The sequence below is a fragment of the Neopsephotus bourkii genome, unplaced genomic scaffold (genome assembly GCF_033783945.1).
Source record: "Neopsephotus bourkii isolate Nb327-2 ecotype Australia unplaced genomic scaffold, CSIRO-AGI_Nbou_v1 NB_1060, whole genome shotgun sequence".
NCBI classification, from domain to species: domain Eukaryota; kingdom Metazoa; phylum Chordata; class Aves; order Psittaciformes; family Psittacidae; genus Neopsephotus; species Neopsephotus bourkii.
In genome coordinates this window covers 2,996,917-3,017,839 of record NW_026901548.1, presented here as the reverse complement: position 1 = coordinate 3,017,839, position 20,923 = coordinate 2,996,917, and the positions used below count along the sequence as shown (strand labels likewise).

At 46.6% G+C, this 20,923-nt stretch overlaps 1 protein-coding gene across 1 annotated transcript; it reads left to right on the top strand.

The window, feature by feature from the left end:
* The first annotated feature begins 7,651 nt into the window (after positions 1 to 7,651).
* On the top strand, positions 7,652 to 20,303 carry SLCO4A1 (solute carrier organic anion transporter family member 4A1). The gene is made up of 12 exons (XM_061361536.1): positions 7,652 to 7,721; positions 8,008 to 8,947; positions 10,102 to 10,192; positions 11,003 to 11,124; positions 11,437 to 11,548; positions 16,096 to 16,250; positions 16,918 to 17,113; positions 17,697 to 17,862; positions 17,980 to 18,152; positions 18,507 to 18,571; positions 19,080 to 19,228; positions 20,028 to 20,303. Exons 2-12 carry the CDS (start codon positions 8,149 to 8,151, stop codon positions 20,169 to 20,171), a joined length of 2,172 nt encoding a protein of 723 aa, XP_061217520.1. The 5' UTR covers positions 7,652 to 7,721; positions 8,008 to 8,148; the 3' UTR covers positions 20,172 to 20,303.
* The last annotated feature ends 620 nt before the right edge of the window (positions 20,304 to 20,923 follow it).

Below are 20,923 nucleotides of genomic sequence, written 5' to 3'. Positions count from 1 at the left end.
GTCAAGCTGGTTATCAAGCTAAAGGTTGTCCTGCTCTGTGTGTTTCTCATAGCACCTTGAGGGGGCTCTTGGATGTGAGAGGCTCCTTACCAAGGAAACTGAAACAGTTCCCAAACCAGAAGTGGGAACGCCGCGATGCTGCTATGTGGAAGCAGGAATCCCTTGAAGGCAGTTTTCAGGCTTCAAGTAAACCTGTCCTCCAACAGCCACTGTGATTCCTTGTGCAGGAGAAAAGGGAAGGTGCAAAGTAGAAGCCATCTCCGCATTGTCCACAGTCAGCAAACCCCTTGGACTCCCAGCACGTGTTTCGGGTTGACAATGGGAACACTGTATGCATGCTTATTCCTTTATCTCAGGAAGAAATGCCATTTGGCAACAATTTGCTCCCTGGCAGTAAGAACGAGTTGCTGACCTGATTGAGCGTTGTCAGATGGAGAATGTTCCAGCCTAGGAAAGGGACAGTTTGCAAACCATGTGGTGCTTGCAGATAGCTTACACGTATATTGATGTATGCGTGTATGCAGTTGGTGTTTCATACTCAGATGGGTTTCTTAGAGAGGCCTGGTAATGCAGAGCAGTATTGCTCAGCATTTTTCCACTAGCATCTCTCAAAGGAATCAGTTGGAGTCTCAGACGCCAAGATTTACCTACCATCCCTCTCAATTATGCAACAGGGATGTGCCCTATTCAAAGAAATCCCAAAATATACCACAGTGTGTGAAGGCTGAGGGTATTGCATGCTCAAATGCAAAGTAGCTGCAAGCTGACATTGAGTTTATTCTAAATGAGTGAAATACGATGTAGTATGATGCTTTTGTTTGGCTCATCTTTGATGAGATGGGGAGTACTTGGTGTCAGGAAACTTGGAGGCTACAAATGCCAAGCCAGTAGTCTTATAGCCTGTGCACTGATCTTGTCCAAACTCCCTTGTTCCACTTCAGATTTGTGCTGAATGGGTTAATTTTGTGCCATCTGGCTTTGTGCTAGATCAAATATTGTTTGTGTTGTGGCTTCAGCCAACATGAAGCCAGAATAAGCTCAGGGTAATACGTTTCGCTAATCAAACAAATATAATTGTGTGCCTGTTCGTGCTCTGGGTCATACCTGCACTAAGGAGTGATTTAACAATACACAAGCTAGTGATTGTGGGCACATGGGAGAGGGCTGCGGGCTGGAGCATCTCGGCTATAGGGGCAGGATGAGAGAGTTGGGCTGGCTAAACCTGGAGAGGAGAAGGCTCTGGGGAGGGCTTAGAGCAGCTCCCAGTGCTTAAAGGGGCTGACAAGGAACCTGGAGAGGGGCTTTGGAGCAGGGCCTGTTGGGACAGGCCAAGGGGAATGGCTTGAACCTGCCAGAGGGGAGACTGAGCTGAGCTCTTAGGCAGAAGCTCTTCCCTGTGAGGGTGCTGAGGCGCTGGCACAGGGTGCCCAGAGAAGCTGTGGCTGCCCCATCCCTGGCAGTGTTCAAGGCCAGGTTGGACACAGGGGCTTGGAGCAAGCTGCTCCAGTGGAAGGGGTCCCTGACCATGGCAGGGAGTCTGAACTAGATGGTCTTTAAGATTCCTTCCAGTTCAAACCATTCTATGGCATGAAGGCTGTAGGTAACGTGAATAGGATGATCTTGCCACAGGCAACAGAGAGACAATAGGAATATCTAACTCAAATTGGGCACATAACTTTAAACACATAATTGAGACAAATCCCAGCCTTAATGCAGTATGACTTCCTAGGGAATCACCTGAGATGTAGCCATCAGGGTTATTTAACTTTGTGTTTTGCATGCCATAGTAACTTCCTAGGTGCTAATCTGAGGTTAACCAAAACAGAACAGCTGGAGTTCTACTGTATTTTGCAAAATGGCCCATTGCAAGCAGTGAGTTCATTTAAGTGCTGCCTGGGAGGCTGTGCTGTTCCTGTGCTTGGCAGGAATCTCAAGACTAATACCTAAGAGGATTAGAGAGCATCGCTGAATGTTAAACAAGATCCAGGCTAAGTGGTGTGCACCAGTGAGCTTGTGCTCCGGGGGCTGTTTGGGGAAGCTGTTACTTGCTGATCTGGAAAAGAGTGGGCTTGTGTGGAAAATACTCTTCCCTCAGCTGAACCTTTCCTGTAGTTTGTATGTGTCGTGCTCCCACTTGACGCAGTGTTTCCACCTGCCCATTTCATGGGCTCTTGTGCTCATTGAGGATGACAGCCATTGCAAAGGATGCTGATGATAGCTAAAAGCATAACAGAATAAGAAACTTGACTGTTTTAATGTGCTCCCTTCAGCTCTGTATTCCCTGGGTTGAGAGGGGAATGGGTGAGCATCCAGCCCACTAACACAGGGTTGAGCTGGAGAACTTGTCATGGAAAGCTCAGGCTAAAGACTGTTACTGGCTGGTAGAACAACATGAACATGACCTTGTGATATGTGATTTTCCTCAGAAAGTCCACATGCTACAGAGAAAAGGTGTTGGGAGTCAATCTTGTCTTGGGAAAAAGTGAAGTACTGAGTAATTTGGATGTTGACCTCCAACCACCTTTGTCCACATGTAAAAGAGACAGCATAGAAGCCATGCCAGCTCTTTCCCTTAACAGCCCTACATAGTGCCTCACATGGATTCCTTCCCATGCTGCAGCAGAAATCGGGCATCTAAGATCTGTGTTTCTTCTCCAGATTTTGATCTGTGTGATCCATTTGAAAGGGAAAAGTCATTCAGTCCCCATGAAGAAATGGTTCTCCAACAGTGAGGGTTCATTTGAAACCCACTTCTAACAGCCCCTGCTCGTGCTCTGCAGCAGTGCAGGCAAGACAAGTGCTCTGTGGAAAAACAGTTGTGCAGATGTGCACATTTCTCCATGGTTTTTGAATGGCTGATAGCAGAAAGGAGGGTGGGTAGTGGCCCAAGTTAGGATGTAAATAGTTTTGGCACCAAGCATGATTGTGTGCTTCTGCTTTCACTCTTATAATTGAGTGAAAAATAGATTCCCAGTACCTGGCAAGAGTGTGATACATGTAGAGACCTCAATGAAAAGGCTGTTATCCAGCGGAGATGTAAGAGAAAAGCCAGTGGAAAGGCTTTGCTACTCCAGCAGTGGCTGTTGCCCTCTATTTGAGGAGGATGCAGTAATTCTGTATAGCATTAACACACCACCTCCAACAGAAGTGCTTTGTACTGTTTGTGCCATATCAAATTTGTTGTGGTGTGGCTTCCACAGTTTCATGGTATCATTTCCTCTGTTTTCCCCTGTTTGTTTTTACTTTCACAGTGGTCAGACCAGGAGGATGAAAAAGAGAAAGTTTCTGTAAACCATGGCAGCTGTCAGTGTTATTCTATTACATTTATCCTGTACTCGGTGCCCTTGCATTGTGTAACACAGGATGTTGCATTTTTTGCATCTTTATTGCTTCTATCTTTAGAAGCAGCACATAATCATGTCTCACATTATTTGGGTTTTGCTCATTTTGATTCATTTCTTACTTTGTAAAGGATTTGCTTGAATTTGCATCTTCTGCATAGAACCAAAGAAGGGACAGGAACTAATGGGTAATCATTGGGAAAAGCTGACTAATGCCTCATGTAGAAACATTATCCTGAATATTGAACACCCTTAAATGACTTTAAAAGAATCCAAATGGTGGAAAACAGTGGCATGCTATGGGCAGAGCTAGCCCTTGGTAACACGCTGGTGGTGTGTCCGTGTTTGAAGAGTCATGGAGACACCCAGCTCCATGGCCAGCACGCAAACCTTCTCATCATTGATCAAACTTGTGGGTAGGAAAAAGATATTGAAGTGGGAGTGACTTTAGGGAGAAGGAGTTAGTTATTATAGCATAAAAGATCCTTTTGTCTGGTTAATCTTTGCTGTAGCAAAGTCTAGTGGCCGAGTTAAATCTGCTTTGTGCATTGGGACTGCAGGTTTTTAAAGATAGTCTAAGGCAGCTCCAGCCAGTTGTATTTGCACAGATAAGCTGGAACAAGTAAGTAAGCCCAAAAATCTGGCTAGATTTATCTTCAAAGCATTTTCAAGCAGTTAATTGAAAATTATCCAAGCCACCTTCCTGATTTCTTGCATGTTATTGCATTAATTCGCCAGCAAATGGAAAGTGCTTGAAAAAAACACAAAGGATTTGAGAGTGCTAAGCTTTGTTATTTGGAATTTATATAATTATAAATGTGTCCTTGCTCATGTGACAGTTTAAAGCCAGTTTCTACTGCTCTCTTCCATGTATCAGACACTGGTGGAACTAATAATGTGAAAGCAGTCTGCAATATTGGGGTGGCCCAGTGTACTGCTATCTCCATCCTCTGCTGGGTACATCCTTCCCTGCATTTAAGCTGCTCTTGCAGCACTGATGGGGAGCACAGCATTGAATATATGGTCAGCTGGCTTCTCTTTGGGTGTGCTTCTCATTCCTGAAATGTTTCCATGTGTGCAGGATGATGCTGTTCCTGTAGGAATTGCTTATGAGCGGATCTGGGCTGGTCCTGATGCTGCTCCTGGCAACAGCAGCATCCTCTGTATTGCTGAACCACAGGGATGCTTTTTAAAAGCATGCTAAAAGATGCAAGGTTCATCCCTTGTGTGAGCTGGGTAACGTTCTTCAGCTGCCAGGAAAACAGCTCAGTCTTGCAGGTGAACAACCCCATCTCACCATGCCTGCTTTAATCTCTTTTTAACTGAATCAGTGCCTTGAGTACAAACCCCCTTCACAGGACTAGGACATGGATTTATCTCACTTCTGGGAGGCTTCCCTCTTCCTAAAGCAGTGAGTGGATTACACTTGATCCATATGGCGTTTATCAGCCATGACAGAATTAGCACTGATAATCCTCTGAAGCCAGAATACCTGAGAAAAATTCAGTTACCAAGAGAAATTAAATGTACAAACCCAGATGAATTTGCCTCTTTCTGGAGTGACATGAGCTTGGTACTTGGATGTGGACTTCCCAAAGTATCTACTTAGTAAGGTCAGGCTCACTCTCATGTCAAGGAGAATAACTGAGACCAGAGCAGTCACTGAGCATCCCCTGGGGCTGTGCTTCCCTAGTTTGCAGTACATTGTCTGATCATTTAAAATCTCCTGTCCCTGCTCCTTAGCAAGTATCTCCATGTATGCCATAGAATTGAAGAAATGCTTAAGTCTGGTCGTAAACCATAAGCTGCTCAGCTATGGAAAGCACAACTTATGAGTAAATGTTATTTACAACAATAAAAGTCAAACCCCATAGAATTACAGGGAAGATTAACTATTATTAGGCATGCTTCAGCAAATGGGATTATTTTGCATGTCAGTAATGAGTTAATTTGGAACATTAATTTAATCACAGTCTTTGGCAGAGACACAAAATGTTTTTAATTGGTCCTGTGAGTTTTTAAACAATCACCTGATGAGAATCTTGTAAGTTTTACTATTGATTTAATGGTAAATATTAAGGTGGGGGGGGAGTCTTTACAGATTTCACTGTGAAATACAAATCATATGCTTTCATTGCCTTGCTACTTCTGTTGTGTTGGCTTGGTGATGTTGGCAATCTGGAACCAGCTGTACAGCTGAAAAAAACTGAGTCAAAATCTTGCAGTCAGATGAGTAAATCTGTAGCTGTGAGATAATAGGTTTGGGACTGATTCAATGTAAGCAAGAAATCACCATCTGAGTCATTAAAACCAGAGATGAATGGGAAGCAGTAAATGCATGGCTTAGATGAATAAGGATGATTACAAAGTGCGTGAAGTTGGTTGGGTTTTTTTTTCCCTGAAGATCATATTTTGTCCTCTAAAGTGGCATATGGCTCCTATGAAGGCTGATATTCCCAGTGAATGTGTCACTGCCAGTTTATAAATACTTCAAGGGATAAAAAGCAGCTCGGTAGACAGCACAGAGCAGGAATGGGCTTCCTGCCTGCAGCACCTGGGAACAAGTCGTTAGCCCAGTTCCATTGGGAAATGGCCAGGACGTGGGCTTTGGGGGCAGAGAGGCTTCTGTGTGTGGGGAAACATCTGCTGCTTGGAGGAAAGGCTGGTTGCTTGCTTGGATGTGTTTCACACTGTGTTCGCTGCCAGCAGGACTAAGGGTACCCATAGCTGAAGGGGAGGATGATGGGGTCACTTGGGTCCAGTGGCCCAGACTCCTACTTTAAGAAAAAGGAAACTTTAATGAGGACCTGTAATCTCTTTCCTGACTAATGAAATATCAAAAGTCAATATGTAATGTCAATATATATGTTCATGAAGTATCAAGGAGATATCCCAGTGCTGGTAAAGAAGCAGTAGGAGTGTTTCCTCCAGTGTGAAGGTGAGCCAGTTTGGAAGCTCTTGGCTCCTGGTCACATCAACTAACTAACAGAGATAGGGTTTTTCTATCAGCTGACATCAGTGACATCAAAACCAGTCCCCAGCTAAGCAACCTCTTTTACAAGTGCAGCCAAATGTAACATCAGACTTGTGTTTGATGTGGGAAGCACGCAGCTGAAGTCAGCTGGCTCCTGTGCAGGAGGCATGTTTGATTTACATGGACACAAACAGTTCCACCCCTTAGAGCCTGATCCAGTACCTCATAATGACTTCTGACTTAAATAGAGTGCTAAAGCACTCATATTTATTGTTTCCAATATTGCATCCAAAGATGAGGAAACAGATTTAGAGCTGTAAGGGTCATAAGAACATCAGAGGGATGAAAAAGTGAGAAAATACAGCTTTGAATCCAAGGCATTATCTTTTTGTGCCAACATCTCGCAACAGTCTGTCTCTGCAGCAAAACTTGAACACCTGCAGTTAGTTTTTGCTTTTACAATCAAAGTTATCCTGTACTGTACTCAGTCAGCTAAAGTAGAAGTAGGGTCCTCCTGCTCCTGTGCCTGCAAGAACTGCTGGTACAGGGAAGCACATCAGTGCTCGTGTATGTTATTATCTACCAGGTGAATGTCAATACCTTCTTCCTCGTTCCCTGCTGATGAGGTTGATTCACACGTCAAGGGGAACGCTTTTATAAGAACCTCTTGAACAGTCACTGGCACAAGGTGCCCAGAGAAGCTGTGGCTGCCCCATCCCTGGCAGTGTTCAAGGCCAGGTTGGACACAGGGGCTTGGAGCAAGCTGCTCCAGTGGAAGGGGTCCCTGCCCATAGCAGGGGGTTGGAACTGGATGAGCTTTAAGGTCCTTTCAAATCCAAACCATTCCATGATTCTGTGAAGCTATTGGGAAATACAGGGTGCTTTGAAGATGCTCTCTAATAGAACAGTTCTTGCCTAGCATTTGTTGCGTATGTAAGACCAGTATTCAAGAGGCAGCCTTATTGTCATCATATATACATACATATATATATATGGCATATATTCAGGCAAGGCATTTAAGGAAAATTCCTCTTGGTTGCTGGCATGGTCAGGTGCTGTGATGCACATGAACTGGTTGAAAGAAGGCAGTCTGCATTGGTAATTAGGTTAGAGTCAGCTGCCTCTGCCCTCCAGCTCACTTAGAAATGGCATGTAGTCTAATTAGTTATAGAAAGGATTTTACTGAATAGTTGTAAACGGATCTGAGGGCTTGGAATAAAATCAGTCTGACTGTGGAAACTTTTCAGGATAATTATAAACTATTATTGGCAGAGTGGGAAAGAGAGACCAGAGAGCTTTTAACAGTGGGGAACCTGTAGCTGTGCACACCGGTCTCTGCGGGAAGAAGGAGAAGGACGGAGGTGGTGAGGGTCTGGTGTCTAACCAGGGTCTCCTCTAGAGGAAGGGTAAGGGGCTTCAGTGGACAGGGAGACTGCGTTTAGAGGTGCTTTTCTTTAATGCTTTTGAATGTTTTGTTCTTTTCTGTAATGGTAATCATGCCCTGACACCTGAGGTACTAACACATACCATGGTGGGGGCACAAATCCAGCTGAACTGCATGGTGAAACCCTAATAATTTTATATCTATATATTTAAATATTATATATAATAATTATATATATAGAAAGGACAATATTTGAAGGGTTTGAGTATGGTTTTGTATAAAGATATGTAAAGTTTCTCTCTTCACAGATCAGAATGGTCTTGGCTCAGACGTTTTCCGTCTCCCTACTGATGTAAGTGCCGAAAACTGCATCTCCCAGCCAGGCAGGTCCTCACCACCCTGGCCTCCAGCCCCACCTCAACCTCCTGCTTGACTCTGTGTCCCTGTTCATGGCAATGCCTCAAAATTCAACTGGAGAAAATGGCTTTTGTTTCACTCAGACACTTGACTTCTCCCATTCACATCCTCCTCCTGGTGAGGCTGGCCGGGCCTGCGGCACCCCACTGAGCAATGGCACCACGTCCTCTGGAGTGCCCAGCCCCTCTGACTCGTGTGCTGAACCCCTCTGCTCCACCACCCCTGGAGAGGAGGAGACCCAGTTCCATGAAGGGATTAAATATGTGTCAACCGAAGGGGAGGACCTGGCATGTGGCTGGGGGGGGTTCACCCCAGGGTGCTTACAGCTCTTCAACACATCCAAAGGCGTCTTGTTCTTCCTCTGCGTGGCCTCCTTCCTGCAAGGCATGACAGTGAACGGCTTCATCAACACAGTCATCACCTCCATTGAGCGCCGCTTCGACCTCCGCAGCTACCAGAGCGGCCTGATCGCCAGCTCCTACGACATCGCTGCGTGCGTCTGCTTGACCTTCGTCAGCTATTTTGGGGGCAATGGCCACAAACCACGATGGCTGGGCTGGGGCGTGCTGGTCATGGGCTTGGGCTCCCTGCTCTTTGCCTTGCCCCACTTCACCACGGGACCGTACGAGGCACGTTCGGCGGCGGAGGTGGGCATCTGCGGGGGGAACCAAAGCCTGCCCTGTGCCCAGGCTGCCTCCAGCCTCTCCAGCTACAGGTTCATGTTCATGCTGGGACAGTTCCTGCATGGGATGGGAGCCACGCCGCTCTACACGCTCGGTGTCACCTATTTAGATGAAAACGTCAAGACTAACTACTCTCCTGTGTACATTGGTGAGTGGAGCTGTAGGGGCAGCTCGAACGTGTGGGATGGGTGGTGAGAGAGCTGGTCCAGCTGCCTTGGCACCAAACAGTGGGGAGCTCTCCTGGTCTTTTGTTCCCAACAACAGGCAAGGGGGTAATCGGAGGGAAGTGGCAGCTGCTGGGGATGTTCTGCTTAGTTACAGGCAGGAGCTGTAAGTGCAATGGGGTATTTTCACTCCCTGCAGATCAGGAGGTGCCTCCTGCTTCTAGCATGCAACCAGCTGGGGAGAGCCCTCCAGTGTGCATGGCATTAGCATCTCTGGCAAATAACCATGAAGCCATACGTGATCTGTGCAATGGGACAGCACAGCAGGGATGGTCGCTGGGATGCTCACATGCCGCTGATGCAAAGCACAGCCAAGAGAAGAGGCTAGGCTCACTGCTCCGTGTTGCTGATCACTTAGCAATTGCCAAATACTTACAGTCTACGTAGTGAAATTGCTAAAAGAGATGGCTTTTTAGCAATTTCAGGATTTAGCAGCATCTGCCCATGCTGCTGTGTCAGAAGGCTGTGCAGGGAGATGAGGAGATCAGAGAACCAGAGAATGGTTTGGGTTGGAAGGGACATTAAAGCTCCTCCAGCTCCAACCCCTTCCACTAGAACAGCTTGCTCCAAGCCCCATCCAGTGTGGCCTTGAACACTGCCAGGGATGGGGCAGGCACAGCTTCTCTGGGCAATCACAGGATCCTCAGTAAGTGGACGATCTTTCCATGGCAGCAAACCAGAAAGTGCCAGTGATCCTGCTTTTGGCATAGGCGTCTTGTATTGTCACTGCAGAGACCACGCTGCTGCTCTTCATGCTGGCAATCAGGGTGTGGCAGCGGGGTCAGCTACATTCCTCTTATATCCCATTGCACCAGTTTTGCCTCCCCCATATTATAGGAATTCCCACACTGGATGCAAAAGTTTCCTTGGGACATAAGCATGAGATGAGAACTTATTAAAACTGCCTGGCTTTGTTCCTCAAGGGCTTAGGAATAAGGGTGTGAGGCAGTAGGAGGCTGAGCATCCCGCATCCAGGAGGGAATGGGGCTGCTGCAACGGGGCAGGGGATGCTGGGCACCAGCAGCATCCCTGGCTGAAAGGCTGCTGTTTGTCTCACGTGGCTTGTTTTCCCTTTCAGCTGTTTTCTACACTGCTGCAATCCTTGGGCCTGCAGCGGGTTATCTGGTAGGAGGAATGTTTCTAAATATTTATACTGAAATTGGCAGAGAGTAAGTTGTTAAAAAACAATCTTGTTCCTTTCCCTTTATACTGTGCTTCCTTTGGGGTAAAACAACAATAAGTATCTGGAGAAACGACCTGGTGGCTGGGTGGCAGTGTTCCCATGGCGGTCAGCATTGTTTCTGCAGGGGGGGCTGAGGCTGGATGGGTGGCTTGCATCAGTGCTGCTTCTGGAAGAGAGCTGCTGGCAAGCCTGTCAGCTTCGATCCTTCCTCACACTGCACTGCCTGTGCTAATGAGGCTGTGAGCAGCAGGTGAACCTCTTGAATGAGCTCCCTGATGAGGCAACACTACTGGCAGTGCTGCTCGTCCTCCTGGTCACCCAGCCAGGGTGCCAAGCCCCTCCTTGCTTCTTACTATCTGTAATTTAATCTTATTTCCTTACAGGCTCTTTGGCAAATGAATGGATTACGAACGGGGAGTGGGTTTCCTGGGGAAGGAATGGGTTATTTCTACCAGTTTTCTTGCAAAGGGTGGCCCTGGGGTGGCACAAGGATTGCAGCAACCCCCAAAGTGCAAATGCAATGGGGAGAGGTGAATGTGCAAGCCAGAGATAGAAGGAGAATTAAGTGATGTCATTTGCCAGGCTCATTCAGTGTTGTGCTGTCTGGTAAGGCAGGAAGGGTGGTGGACATAGCATTGCCAGGGGAGAGGCCAGAGCTTGGTTTCCATCACTGATATCCACTCCCTTTGTCCCCCGTATCCCCTGCCAGCTCCAGTGCATGGCACACCGAGCTGTCCTGCTCCGTTTCAGACCACCTCCTCTCTCCCTTGTGTCCTTTTGGCTTTGTTTCCTACAGAATTGACATCACCCCGGAGAACACGCTGTGGGTGGGGGCATGGTGGATCGGCTTCCTTGGGGCTGGAGCAGCCTCCCTCCTCATCTCTATCCCCATCCTGGGCTATCCCCACCGCCTCCCAGGTATGGAGCACCACGGGGCTTGAGGGAACTGGGGCTGCATGGTACTCATGCTCACCTTGGGGCTTGCAACCTGATGCACATGTATAGATGGGGATGCAGGGGTAGAGGAAGAGCTTCCAGTGTTTAAACAGTAATTCCTACATCGATTTCCATCCCCTGTGGCTTTCCAGCTGTCTCTTTCTCCATTCGTCCCTTGCAGCCATTGGCTGAGGGAGGATGTTGTGTTGCATCTTCCTGCTGCAAACTCACCCCTTTGGCAGCATCTGCATCCCATGTTTCACATGCTTCTTGTTCTTTGCCTCTCATTTCCAGGATCCCAGCGCTATGTTGTTATGAGGGTGTCAGAAGCTCATCAGCTAAAAGATGGGAGCCACAAAAAAGCATCGGATCCAGACTTTGGGAAAACAGTTAAAGATCTGCCTCGGTGAGAAAACCACCCCACATCTGAGGGTCAGGGAGCCCTATCCAGCAGTGATAGCTGTGGACCCAAACTGAGCTCACTTTCTGTGATGCTAGCCGGATGGTTTTGTCCATCTTCAAACCTAGTGTTGATGCTTCCTTGAAGAGGAGATCGTGAAGTGCCTGGTCCCATCAGTGGGTGGGAACTCTTGGCAAATGAGATGAACTAGAAATTGTGCTAGGGATTGCATGGGAGAGCAGGGGACAAGTGGCTGTTCCCGCCCGTGTGAAGATCTACCTGCAGTTATATCATAGAATCCTAGAATAGTTAGGGTTGGAAAGGACCTTAAGATCATCCAGTTCCAACCCCCCTGCCATGGGCAGGGACAGCTCACACTAAACCATCTCACCCAAGAGTATGCAATGCACTATTTTACCAAGGGTGGCTTGGTGCCAGCCTTTAGCTGAAAAGAGATGCGTAGGCATTGCTGCCTCCCTCCCTTTCCACAGCAGCATTATTTCTACCTGTTTGCTTGTGTCTGACCTCACTGGGTGTTGTCCAGCCTCTCCTCCCTATCCCCTCAGGACTTTTCTTCCTTTCTTCTACTTTTGCTCATTTTATATACATGGTTTGTCCTTTTAATGAGAAAATAGAGAAAACAACCCCCTTACATTTCCATTCCAGATCCAGGGAACAAGATATTCTGCATTGTAGCCTTTAGTTCCCTTTTTCTTTTATTCTTAGATTCCTCTTTCCCCCTCCCTTTTGTCTTTGCATCTTCCAGCCATCCTTTATGTGTTACTACTTCTTATCTCTCCTGCAGAGCAGTGACACAGCAGCGTTCTTAACCGCAGAGCCACTGCTTGGCTCTGCAGCATGGGCAAGCATCCTTGTGCCAAAGGAGGTTTAGTAGGAAGTGGTTTAAGGGGATCCTGGGTGGAAACAAACCAATGGACAAAACAGAAAATGATCTTTCCACCTGGGAACAATTGCTATGGATCTTTGAAATCTTTTATGATTTTTTTTGTGTGTTGAGCTGTATTTAAAGGGATGCTGCTTGGGTTTAGCTGGTGGGCAAGCTGTGGATGTTGCAGAGACATCTGGGTATCAATTCCTTTCGGAGCTTGCAGTCAATAAAGGGATTTTCCTCTTTTGTATTTCTCCCAGTACTGTTCTTAGGGAGGAGTTTGCATCCATGTGTGACGGCTGCCCCATGCAAAGGCAAACACACTCAGTGTTGCCAAAGCCTGTGCTGCTGCCAGCAATTACTTGTGAGCTTTAGTTGCGGTATTTGCCTTTGTGCTGGCAGAGGAGGATTGAAGCAGGTGCTCAGGATGGGAGTGCTCAGCAGCAGTCGCTCTGTGTTGTGTCAATGCAACCGCTCACATCGGCCTGAAATTCTTGGAAACTTCATAGGAAGTTTACCAGGGGTTAAGGCAGTCTTATGAAGAATATAACATTGAACAGATTTCAATACTGTTATTAAATGGCATTCTTGACTGGGAGCCATTTTCCGAGGTCATGGCTTATTCTCCACACGGAAATTAAATTCAAAAGCTGCATTTAAATAATGATAAGGTTATGACTAAAACCAACACAAACAGCATGGCAGAGAGGGATGAAATTCAATGGTTGAGGCTTTTCTTGTGTATCTGGAACAAAGTTCCCACTGTTTCTCAGTGCAGGCTGTCTGACAGCAGGTACAGAGTCAGTCCTTCTCTGGGTGCACCTCCTTTCACCCCTTGTTCCTGAAGAATAAATACCTAAAGGTGGGCAACTCATATCAAACAATTCAGATCAGTCCAGACCTTAGTGCGGCTTTCATTTGAAACCAAAATCCAGCAGACTTTCATCTTCCCTGGTTTTGATTAATAAAAGGGAAGTGCCTTAAAGGCTTGCTATTCTGGAAGCTTGCATTAAAGAGATCACATCTGTGCATGCAGCTCTTAGGGACACGTTGACCATGCTGGAAAGCAAGGCCAAAGGACACTGTTGCTTTTGTTTTAGTAAGAGATTGGATGCTGCACACTTTCTCACAGTGCAGACAGCAAGAGTCTCAAAGATAAGCAGAAATGCTGACAAAACAAAATACACTTCAATGCCATCAGGTCCTTTCTAAATGAGTTTAATGAATTGCTGTATTCACAACGCTGCCTAAGAGCAAGAACTTACAGGAATGCAGCCCATACAGCTTAATCTTCTGCCCTGAAGAGACTTCTGTCTTAATTCTTGGGTTGAAGAGGTCTGATAAAATAGCATTTCTCTTTCTCTGGTTCCATATGATTGCTTTTGAGAAATAACCCCTCTGTGAATGCAGAGGGATTCAAGCAGAAGACACATAGAGCTGTGCCAGGAAGAGGAGGCTTTGTTCTAGTGAGCTACAGGTTTGAGTCTGAGGGTCCCTCACTGATCTGTCAAGCCTTGGTCTTCATCACAAGAAGCTGGGGTCAGTATTTCCCTCATCCCTCTTAGATTAGGTGGCAGAGTGAGGCTTTGGTTTGTCCTATGGCTTTACGACAGCTTCCATGCAATGTGAAGGTAGGCTGGTTTACATTCCTCTACGTGCTGCCCTCTGTTCCACTGGTGGTAGTGACAGTAGGAGTCATTTTGCTCAAGGAAAAGTCCCCATTTGCGTGCTCTAAAGCTCCATAAATATCTACCATTAATGAATCATTAGCCTGTGGTCATACTCTGTTACATCTTGGGTGTGCTGGGCATGATAGAGTTTCTCAGAGGATGGGCTCAGGTGATCCCAGCCTGCTCAGCAGGTCTGTTACACAAGGAAGGAGCACTTGTATGTGCCCCTGTCAGTCAAGACTTGGAGGATCAGATCTTTATAGATGAGGGGGCCTCTTCTCTTGGCAGTGCAGAGCCTTCTGAAATCCCTTTGGCTGCAGAAACTGAGGACAGTCAAAACTAGTCAAGAGTTAGGTGGTTTCTGGGTGTGTTTAAAGTCCTATTCATAGCAGTGGAAAGGTCTGTGTTGACTTTGGTAATGTTTTATATGCTGTAGCTCCTCACAACTACATCTTCTCTCTACAAACAGATTGAATTGTTTGAGTAAATCTTTACTCTTGGTGCTGAAGGGAGTTCCTCTGCATTTTCCTGCCTGCAAGTCGAACCTGTAGCCTTTGGCCCCTGGGCACAATGTGGGGAACTCCTCTCTTTTTCTCTTGAAGTGTAAAAAGGAGAGGGCATTGTACTTTTTCTACATCAGCCACAAGGCTTCCAAGCATTTTCCTGTGAAGAGATAAAGCTTTGTGCTTCCAAATAAAGCACGATCAAAAAGTTCATTGCTGAAAAATAGTTTAGCAAATTAATCTAATCCCAACAGCTAGATGATGGTTCTTATAAAGCCCCCTGTAATCAAGTGTAAGAATGGGTTGTATTTCAGTCTTTCAGCTTCTTTGCTCTTTTAGTATAATGAAATTCTCTGCTTTTTGTGGGTGATGTTGCATGAATGTGATGCTGAGCCTCGGTACATCTCCCAGTTGTACTACAGCTGGGTTTCCTCTGATTTCATATTTCCTCCATATCGGTAGGTGGTAAATAACTGTGCCTTTCAATGCAGTGAGCATCCCACAGCATCCCTGTCTCTCACTGCCATCAGTACGTGATAAGGGGTTTATGCCCCTCTCAGAAATGGGATGATTGGTGTTACTGGTCCGGGCTATGCTTCGAGAAAGTTATGCAGCAGAACTTCAAGCTCGTTACAAAACACCCCCTGCAAAGCAATGTTAACCCTCTTAGTCCAGTGTCTGAGATAGTGAGAGGTAATTGAGACCATCCCATGTGCCTGAGGGCCTTTCTGCATCTTGGAGATGGAATTGTTGTGGGATCATCTTCCTGCATATAAATGACACATGGCAATTTTTCAGGCATATCTAGGGCACTCTACTAAATCCCAGTGCATCAAAAATAAGATGTATTTGCTCAACAGATACATTATTTTTTTTTTAAAGTAAAACTGTGCTTACATTGAGTGAGGATTGTTTTGTGTTTTCCAGTGGGATATAAGGTGTTTTGGAGGTCTTTCTTCCATATAGAAAGGCTTGCTTGGTATTTCCCCTGAGCTACAAAACATCCATGGTTAGCAGAGATTGTTATTCTCATGAGGACATGAGTAGCATGTGAGTATATAAGGATGTAATGCAGCTTTGTTCCCTGCTCTTGGTTGAGTTGGGAGTCCCAAGATAACTGCCATCAGGGGACTAATAAGCCTTGAAATGATGGAGATTTGGTGAATAGTAGTGTTCTTTCAGTTATTGCCTCATTTAGGAATGGAGACTTTCTCCATAAGGCACCAGCGTCCTAGTCTGCGCAAGTGTATAGGGAGAGGTGGGGGTATCCTCAGCATCCTTCCTTGGCTGGTAGGACTCTAAGTGTAAGTAGAGAAATTCACTGCTCTTTCAGACTCCACCTTTGTGCTGTTTTGTTTCCTTTCAAAGAGATGCAGCAGGATAGAATGCTGCCGTATCTTAGGTGTAATCCTTCTGACTTGAAGATAGGGAACAGAAGTGAAATCGAAACAAGCCACAGTGATTCAATTCCAGTATATTTTTCCTTCCCAGATCAGTGCTGCTGCTTCTGAAGAACCCCACCTTCATCTTCCTCTGCTTAGCAGGAGCAACTGAAGCCACCCTCATTGCTGGGATGTCCACATTTGGACCCAAGTTCCTGGAGTCTCAGTTTAGTTTAAGTGCCTCTGAAGCTGCTACCTTTTTCGGTAAGGAAACCACTTTTTGCACTGCTTATCCATTTTGCCAACAAATACAAGAGCACTGTAGCTCATGTAGAATGTGGACAAACACACTCTGCAGTTCACTTACAGGGCAGCTATCATCTTCAGCTATTAGATAGGATCGTTTCCCATCAGCACATCTGTACCAAGTGCATTTTCAAAGCTGTATCTACTGACATCAGGAAGAAATATGTTGTTTCTGTAGCCATCTGTTACCCTCTAGAGGAAAGCAAAATAATTGTAGCCTGTTCCTTCTAGTGCATTACCAGGAAATATTAACTAGATGTTTCCTTTAACAAGGGGTGTTGGAACTGGGGCACGTATTTTGTCAGCATCCTGCAAATAGGAAAATCCTTGGTTTCTGTATCATGGACTGAGGAAGCGGTGCCCAACAAGCATCAATACTTAATGATGTGCTTCTCAGAGAGTCTGTTTTAGCATCAAAAGCTGCCTTACCAGGCTCATGCCACATTACCTGAGCTGTTAACGGAGGACCACGTACTGTAGCAAAACCCACTGACCTCCCACCAAGAACCACACAGCATCCAAGGGGTTATTCTCATGCAGACACGCTGCAGTTCGTATATTCAGACTTGAAGACTCTTGCTGACATTTCCAAACTTGCTTGTGTGGTTCCCCCCCCTTTTTCCAGGTTATCTGGTCGTGCCAGCCGGAGGGGGAGGCACATTCCTGGGAGGATTCCTTGTGAATAAGTTCAAACTCCGCTGTTCAGGAATCATCAAGTTGTGTTTACTTTGCACGGTGTCAAGTCTCCTGGCTATATTCATTTTCTTTATTCACTGCCCGAACATGCCGATGGCAGGAGTAACCCAGACGTACGAGGGAAGGTAATAACAACCCTCCCCTCTGCCTTGTGCTGCGTGGCCAGAATGGAAGGGTAACTCCAAATACACCGTGCTGGTGGTAGCCATGTGTGAATGTGTTGATGGAAGAAGGGGATGTCCAGTCAGTCTTACAGGCACATACTGAGGGTGAGATGCAGAATATAGATGTCCTAATTTTTGCATCTAATAGGAGTTCATGGAAGAGGCTCCCTCTTTAGTGAGGGGGGAGATATGAGCAGTGCCAGAGTGTGAGATACTCCACTCCTCAGTTGCTGTCACAGGGTCCTCCAGGTCTATCCAATGGGATAGGCAGGAGCGAGTGGGAATCTCTTATCTGAACAGAGGTTGTCTCCCTGTGAGCTGGTCACTTAAACTCCTTTGGTAGCTGTGGGAAAGAGACAACTCGAGGGCATGATTCCTGTTCATGGTTAAAATCAGGTTAGATTTAACCATTCCTGTGCCTGGCTTCATGCTACCTGGGGATCCACTGCATCTCCTACTGTCCATTCTTCTTTTACTCTACCTGTTTTGCCCTGGGAAATGCTGTTTGGTGTCTTCCCACTGACTGCTCCTTTGTTTCCTTTAGTGCTTTGCCCAGTGGCCACCTAAACCTGACAGCAGCCTGCAATGCTGACTGTGGCTGTCTACAAGAGACATACAGCCCTGTCTGTGGGAGTGATGACATTATGTATTACTCTCCCTGCCATGCTGGGTGCAAAGAAGTGTCCAAAACCCTCAGGAATGGCAAGAAGGTACGTTTGAAAGCACTGTGTGTTAACAGGATGGTGGCACATCATCTTCGGAGTGATTTGGTTGGCTCTGCAAAAGTGGGAGAGTTAATTTCTCTTATTAAATAACCTGTTTCCCAGGTCTATCATGAGTGTGGCTGCATTGACAAAACCCTCCTGCCCGGCCCTGGCGATGCAGAGGCAGGGAAATGTGCCTCCTCCTGTGCGAAAAGGTCCCTGCTGCTGCTGTTCATGTTTGTGGTGATCCTCTTCACCTTCCTGAGCAGCATTCCTGCCCTGACAGCCACTCTGCGGTAAGCACAGGGTCACCACATCCTCTGCAACACTGTAAGAAGCTCTAATATCGACCTCTGCTTGTTCATGGGGCAGATGTGACGGGAACCACCTTGTTACTGTCAGTCTGGAGGCATCAGGACTAATTCCCTTCCATGTCTAGCTGGAAAATCAAACTGGTAGCTCTATTCTCTGACATGGGACACACGCATCTGTCCTAGTTTACAGCAGTGCTGGGGGACATTGTGCTGGGGTGAGCCTCTATCTCCATAGGGGATCGAGGTACCAAGAGTGCTGGATCCTAGTGCATGGTGCCACAGGGAGGTACCATGCAGCCTAGCAGCATTTTTAAACAGTCTCCTTTTGTTCCCCAGGTGTGTCCCGGACAGACAAAGATCATTTGCACTTGGGATCCAGTGGATCGTAGTACGAACACTAGGTATGGAACAGAGTGAATTTGTGCACCAGGGTGGTTTGTTGGCTTTGTGGACTGTGTGCCAAGCTGTTATCTAAGAATAAAAACCCGTTGGGTTGGAAAAAAAGGGTTGGGACATGCACTGTTGAAAGGAGGATGCTTCCTCTTGTTTGCTGTTGTTCAGAAAAGCCTCGTTCCCTTTGCATGTGATTTGCAAACTGAATGAAGGGCTCTGTAGCATGCCACAAATGGGGTAGAGGAGCAATGTCCTGGCAATGTATCCTTACTTTCAGATAAAAGGAGCAGAGGCACTGAAGCTCCTGTGTTGTCTTTTGGCTCAGGATGGTCCCACTGGGCTCTCAGGTCTTGAAACTCAGCATGTTTTGGATACCTTACGGCTCCAGTGTTTCAGGATGACTTTGCTTAATCACAGTAGTAGCAGAGCCTGCTGTTTTTCTGCAAGCACTTTTCATCTTGCCAGGCTGGTGTGTTGGTGCTGCCCAATCTGAAGATCCACTCTCTCTTCCCACAGGAGGCATCCCTGGCCCCATCGCCTTTGGGTCCATGATCGATAAATCCTGCCTGCTCTGGCAGGACCAGTGTGGTGAGCAAGGGTCTTGCTACGTTTACCAGAACTCAGCCATGAGCCGGTACACCCTCATCGCTGGACTGGTCTACAAGGTGATGCTGCCTGGTAGCTTCTTTCTGATTGAGCAAGCAGGCCTCTGGGAGGTATCTGGGCCCTCATATCTCAATTGCACTGGGAGAGGATTTGACAAAACTGGGTTGTCCTGATCTTTTCCCCTTCACACAAGAAACATTCTCAGGGAAGGCGAAAGCTCTATTTGCTTCTTGCCAGGTAATTGTGCTGCAGGCACCATCATTCTCTCAAATTCCCATTACTTTCTAGGCTTACAGCTTCCGTCGCACCATGTGAAATATGTCCTCTTCTCACAACAGTTACCAAAGTGATTTTTGTTAGAAATGGAGTAAAATATATAACTGCAGTGTGTTAGGGAGAGTGAGGGATGGCACTGTGGGCAGGCTGTAAATAACCATTCCCCGATCACTGCTAGAAAACGAGAGCTTAGCTCTGTGTTTCTTGTTTATTAGCTGAAACCCATTATTTTAACTGCTCCCAGACAAGCACTTGCCCTAGGTAGCAGTGTTAGCAGTTGCTGTGATAAAGAGGCTTTCAAAAGCCTTCAGCAAATGGCTCAGGCAGTGTTGGTCCATGCAGCGCTGTGCCTCAGGTGTCTGTGAGGCAGAACAGCTTCCCAAATTCTCACTGTCCCATTGCTATGGGGCTGGCTACATTCTAATTTTCACCCCCTCTGGCTCTGTGTGCTGTTCTGCTGCACAGGCTGACCTTGAGCATCATCTTCTCTGCAAAGCCTGGTCAGCAAATCTAATTCCAAATGAGGTTCAGGCACCTGGGTTGATGGGGAGCAGAGAGTAATGAGGTGTCTTCATGCTGCAGGTGCTTGGGACAACCTTCTTCCTAGTCGCCTGTTTACTCTACAAACCCCCCCCACCAGAGTCAGCTCCAGGCAGCTCGGATGCATCTGAACATGGGAACCACCAGGAGCACAAACCCTCGCTGCCGGCTGGAGAGGATATATAGCACTGTGCACATGCAAGTGACTTTCTCAGACTTGGAAGTACAATGAGAAGGATATTATGCTGTCCCTAGTGGGGTTTAAATAGTAATCTTATCTTTTTTTTTTTTTAGTTCAAGATAAATAATTTAATCAACCACTGGTGTGCTTGCTATTTTCTTAACAGCAGAAGCACATTTAAAGTTGTGCGCTGATGCCATATGCAGTTATTTAATTTTATTTAAATCAAGGGCTACCGTAGCTTTATTTTATGTCTGTGACAAGCCAGGACCACATTCTCCACTCGTGGAAATAAGCACCAGTAACTCCAATGGAGCATGTGGGGTTTAAACCACTGGGGGGTCTGGGCCGTAATATCTCAATTGTAAAGCCAACTGTAGCAAAACGTCTATGGAAACCTCCCAAGCCTGAGAAGAGCCATGGTGTCCTGCAGTCTGCATTGCAGCAAGGACTACTTGGCCCTTAAACTACTGTATGCAAAGCAGACGGCCCTGACAGTGTCCTCCTCCTTCCTGTGACACACAGCATTGCTCCTCTTGCTCAGGAGCAGGATATTTACTTATGCAAACTCAGATGAATGCGTGATGGAGATGGGTTTGAGGGGGGGCTTCACTAACAGGTTCCTCGGTACACTACAGGCAGCCATCCACAGGAGCTGCTGAGCACTGTACGTTCACTGCCTCATTTCACTGCAGGGTTTAAACCGTGGTGACCCTTCTATTCCTCTTGCTTTGTTTAAAGGTGATGCCTTTTGTAA